This window comes from Vollenhovia emeryi, unplaced genomic scaffold (assembly GCF_000949405.1).
Source record: "Vollenhovia emeryi isolate VEMERY1.0 unplaced genomic scaffold, V.emery_V1.0 DF941224.1, whole genome shotgun sequence".
Lineage (NCBI taxonomy): Eukaryota > Metazoa > Arthropoda > Insecta > Hymenoptera > Formicidae > Vollenhovia > Vollenhovia emeryi.
This window is the reverse complement of record NW_011965142.1, coordinates 1-5,562: the sequence shown is the minus strand read 5'-3', so window position 1 is coordinate 5,562 and position 5,562 is coordinate 1. Positions and strand designations below refer to the sequence as shown.

General features: G+C 39.1%; 1 protein-coding gene and 1 non-coding gene across 2 annotated transcripts; both read left to right on the top strand.

The window, feature by feature from the left end:
* Positions 1-729: 729 nt before the first annotated feature.
* Positions 730-3,896, top strand: LOC105571093 (U3 small nucleolar RNA-associated protein 6 homolog; the record flags this gene model as incomplete). Its single annotated transcript, XM_012028565.1, has 7 exons — positions 730-882; positions 953-1,143; positions 1,230-1,460; positions 1,534-1,876; positions 2,406-2,579; positions 2,645-2,819; positions 2,908-3,896. Coding segments are annotated over 7 exons (1,596 nt in total), but the record flags the coding sequence as incomplete, so codon positions are not given.
* A 379-nt stretch (positions 3,897-4,275) lies between these two features.
* Trnaa-ugc lies at positions 4,276-4,348 on the top strand. The gene has a single exon. It is a non-coding gene; the product is annotated as a tRNA-Ala (tRNA).
* The last annotated feature ends 1,214 nt before the right edge of the window (positions 4,349-5,562 follow it).

The window sequence follows — 5,562 nt, the reverse complement described above, 5'->3', positions numbered from 1 at the left end:
CTCCGTTGCTGTGACTTGTCGGAACGTTGGAGGTCGTAACTTTTAACAGTTATTGTAAATACATATATGAAATTGACGAAATAAAATCATTGCGTCGCAGACGTTGTGACGATTTAATGAAACGCCCATCACGCCGTAATAAAACGTCGCCGAACCATGGTTCCTATACTTAAAATGCTTGGACTCGTCTATTCTTTTATCACACAAATTTATGGCACTTAGTTTTTTAGCACCCTGTATATGCTCATGGGTTACTAATTAATAAAAAATTTAACTAAAATACTCTAACAACCTACTTTTCAGCCGTGGCCTAAAAATGTCCCGGAAATAGCCATTTCATATCTAGCAACCCTAATTCTAATGCATCCACCTAAGGAGGTGTGCGAATCATGCTTTTGTTATGGTCGAATCAAATCTTTCAAAATATGTACTTTTTAATTAAATTGAATCTGTTCGGGTTTAAACTCGAATCAATCTTTCCTGGGCACATTATACGTCGGTTCGAAAATAAAGTCAAACATTTTTCAGTGGTATTGTTTATTTGAAAGATTATGATATTGCGTTAAAAAATTAATACATTTGTTAGAAGGCAAAGTGAGACCAGTTCGAAATCACCAGATTATTCGAACTCGAATCTCTTTGATTCGAAAATCAATCGAATCGAGGTGATTTGGTTCGAATTTGAAGCGATTCGTCTAGCGTATTATATACGTATTTTTTTTTTTATAGAAATATGGTATCACGCAAAAGAGGTCGGTCATCGACAACGCTATAACTAATAAGATGAATACCTTGTACAAAGACGCGATATTTAAGTTTCAAGACGACATTCGATTTTGGATCGCGTACATGAAGTTCTGTAAACACGTGGTAGGTAGCGAGGTGAGTGGACGTATATGGTGGCTGTCTGGGCTGCACCCGTGCGATCTAACGCAATTATTTGTCTCCGCAGCACTTCCACAGCAACATCAACCACATGCTGGGCAGAATGCTGCAGGTGCACAGAGACAAGCCCAAGTGCTGGCACATAGCGGCATGTTGGGAATTGGAAGAGAACAAGAACAAGCACGGTGCACGGCAGTACCTCCTTAGAGGCTTACAGATTCACCCTGATTCTCGATTACTGTACATCGATGCTTTCAAGTGGGTACAGAGCGCGTTTCTCGATATAATCTTTTCTGTAATCTATCAATCGCGCGATCGAAACACGCTCGTCTTCTTTTTCGTAGACTCGAATTGGACAATCGCCTGGCTCCCAACTCTGAAAATACCGAGAACCGGGAAGATAATCCAGTGTCGGCAACGACGGACGATAACGACATGCCACTTCCGTTGAAAACGGCCTTCTTTATATACCAACAGGCTTTTGAGCACATCAAGGATATTAAATTTATAGTCGAGTTGCTCAACATCACAAAAGAATACGACAACATTGAGCAATTGCAGAAGAGAATCATTTGGTGTGTATATGTACGAACATCTGTCGAAACATTTCTCGCAATGACTGAAATTAAAGGGACAATTTAATCGTAGCGACATGATTCGGGAGTACGCCCACGAGCCCCTGATGTGGGATACGATGGCGCGTCGCGAGCTGCAGGGTCTGGTGCAACCACGCCTCAGTGACACGCCGATGGAACTGGAGGATGCCGAGCAGGTCTCCTTGAGGGATCGTATCACGTCCTGCAACAAGGTCTACCAGACCGCCGTGAAGAAGATCAAAACTGAAGAGATCTGGTCGTTGTACATAGAGTGCTTGTTGGAGATTAATCGCGACCTGCAATCGTTGCCGAACTTCAAAAGGAAACTCTTGAAAACCGCCCTGATGCAGGCGCATCAGGCGAAGAAACTGAAGGAGGAGCATTATTTGCACTGGGTTTGTGCTCAATATTTCGCCGTACTATCCGTACTATACGCAGACAGTTAACGTCGTAGACGAAATTTGCTTAAATTTGATTACTTTACATCTCATAGCGAATTCGGCAGCTTGCACTAGGGCACTGATTGTGAGTGCACACCAAGGCTTGTTCCGAGTCTACTCTGTTTATGGCCCTCTTGTGACGTGTCCAAAAGCTATTTAGTCGAAAAAATTGCCCATACGAATACTATACAGATAATTTTACTGGCTAAGAAGTATTTCACAAAGTACTCAAGACAATCCTTAAATATAAGAATTGACTGTAAACAAGCCTTAAAATTACTGCAAGCTGCCGAATTCGCTACATGTTAATATATTTAAAAAATAGTTTTTATATATTTATTTTAACAATGTCTCTCCATTGTTGGAGACACTTTGAATTTTCCAATTGAGATATTTATCAAATTGAAATCTTTTAACTGGAAGAATGTTTGGAAACAATAATGACCAGCTTTTGTTGCTTCTTTTACAAATATGTAATTCGTAGATTAATATGTTGAGCGTCGACAAGAAGCACGACGAGAGCGTACGGAAAAAGCTGGACGAAGTGCTGTGCGGAGCGACCGATGCTGTACCAAACAGCGTTAGAATTTGGCACGCGCGGTTCAACCATATGTTGCAGAGCGGCCTGGAGAAGGAGGCGTACGCTATGTTTCCAAAGGTAGTAAATCTTGCAAACTAACGAAATACTTGATCGCGCCGAGATTGACGTGATTTGCTAATTAGGTGACGGAGATATTGGGTGAGAAAGCGTTACCTTTGTGGAAAATGCGGATCTTGCATGCCCAGATAAAGAGCTCGGAAGAGGCCGAGGAGAGCTTTCAAGCGGCTCTGCAGTCACACATACTGATTGCCAGAGATATCAAGCCTATGTGGCTCGAATGGCTCGTTTTAACGAAAGGTCAGATTGATAGAGCTACTTTTTTTCTACCTCGCGGTTGTTATCCAAGTTCAATTTCCGCGATATTTATATCTTTGCCATCCCTCAGGCATCTGTGCGGCTCGCCAGGCATACAAGAGCCTCTATCTTCAACCGCCCACCTCGTTGGACTTCCACAAGAAGATGATTGCGCTGGAGCTTATGCAGCCGGAAACTATGCCAAAGTACGTACGGCGACCTTACGATATAGCGACGATGGAATTTGGGACTAACGACACGGCCATCTGGATCGACTACATCAAGTACGAGATGAAGCACGGAGACCCGAAGAAAGCTAGCAACATCCACCAGCAGGCGGTTAAGACGTTGGATCGTAGCTTAGCGTACTCCTTCTTAGCGGATTATAGTCTGATTGCGGCAAAGCCTGATTCCATATGATGCCGATCGTAAACGTGCACTGTACATATATCAAGCGCGACATGTATGTATCGCGTGCTCGTGTCGTCACACGCAAAACTACTGCCCCGACTTGCGTTATTTGTAAATTAATAGAGTAATATATCGCATTTCGGTAAATGTTTAGAATATGTGACTGGAATCTACCGACAAGAAGTAAAATATTGAAATACAGCTATACTGGAAGAGGCACTGTTCTATAACGTCAGTGCGCATACAGCACCGAAAGATTGCAGAAACGTTGCACACACCTTTCACTGTAACATTGTAACATTGCATGGAGCTTGCGAAATGTTTCAGCAACGTTGTTGCAAGCTTGAAGCAACATTGAAACGACCTCCATCAGACGTATTACAATGTAACATTGCAGTAATGGCACGGTGCAATGTATTTGTAATATTGATTTCATTATACGTTATTTATATAAATATGCAGGATAGGTCGTTCGGAAAATTCGTTTTAAATTTCCTATATATGTATTTATAATAGATAGGAAAATTGAAAAACAAACTTTCCGAATAACCTAATAAATAAAATTTGCGAATATAAAGACACCCAAGAGATATGTAAGAAAAATCTAAATAATATTATAATACGTTACCAATATATTTTGCCAACTTTATAATATTTCTACAAGGTTACTGAAACGTTGGTGAAATATTACAATTGAATGTCTCTGGACCGTCTGTGCAATATTACATTGTAATTTGCAATGTTGCAATGTTTCTAAAATGTTTCTGAAATGTTTCTGAAAGCTTTGGTGCTGTATGGGTGGATGGAAAACTCCCAAGACAGTTTAGCGCAATCCTTTTCTCTCCGACGCACAAGTATGAAGATACAGGGTCTGAAAGTTCGACAAAGAGAATGCTTTAAAGTTACCTTTTTATCGGCCACACTTTCGTATGTCCATGTCACAACCATTGAGTGAGATTCCACGCATCGCTCTGGAGTCGCGCTGTTAGTATACTACTACTTTATTCAGTAAAATAAAGTAGGTAAGCGAGAGGGATTTTGAGTGTGGGCCTGGATAGCTCAGTTGGAAGAGCATTCGCCCTGCGAGCGAAAGGTCCCAGGTTTGAATCCTGGTCTAGTCCTAGCCCGTTATCTTTCTCGTCAAAAATTATGGATATAAAAAGTCAAGCTCGTAATTCGACATTCTGATAAAAACAATCTGTATTTTTCAACATTAAAAATGTTACTTCTAAAACTCACCAGACTACGGACCGAGATTTAGATTAGATTAAAATTTGACTAATCAGAGTAAAGTTTACTAATCTAAAGTTTAGTGACTTTTACTCCAATTGGTTAAATTTTAAATTTAATCGCAATCTCAATCCGTTGTTTTTATCAGAATGTCAAATTACGAGTTTAACTTTTTATATCGTATTTTATACGTCAAGGTGCCGAACGAGTTCCTTCGAGGTCTAAAATTAAATATGTATTCCAACAATTTATCTAAATTTACAAAGCGACGTAATGCAATGCAGCAAGATTACGAAAATATATAACGAAAATCTAGAAGAAGATTATCTTTATAATTATTATTTCTCTTCTTCAGTCAGTCGTGACTTTCTCGCGGATTGAGAGAGTGGCTTTGATTAAATTTCGATTAACGTAATTAACGATTAGTTTGTCGTGCAATATCTATGTATACTTTTTATTAACATAGAATTCTCAATTTGTTGCTGCTTAACGTATGCAACAAAAATAGATTGGGGCCAATGAAATGTATAATATCTACTGTTTTATTAAGATAAAATTAATTAGAATAGAATTATTAATTTTTTGTTTACAAATATATGGAAAAAAATGAGTTGGAGGTAATTGCATGTTTAGAAATTTCTAGCCAATTGAATGAATCGCTAATTACGCAAATTGAAATTTAGTCGAGGTTCTTAATCTCTTCGCGGACTTCCACATTCCGACCAATAGGAGAATAGGAGATCGTATCTTCTAGGGATTTCCCTATTTCTCCCAGGAAGAACTTCTATTGGATATCGATTATTATTAATATTCAAATAGCTCGTGCCCATTTCTACCAACATTGGTTGAACTTTAATCTCGATTTAACTTACTTTTTATCTTTTAATTCTTCAAACTAGTTAAACCGACATTAAGGATATATCGGACCCATCTTCAAAATAGTACAAAGTCGGTAAAAATTTGTGAAATTGTTCTTTTAGTCTTCCTAATGTACTGCAGAAAAGTAAAAGTGCATCCACCAAATGGTTGCTGAGATATAACTATTTTAATTTACACTGATTTTACACGTACTCTTGTGGAAAGAGCCGATCTTCACGGATAAAAC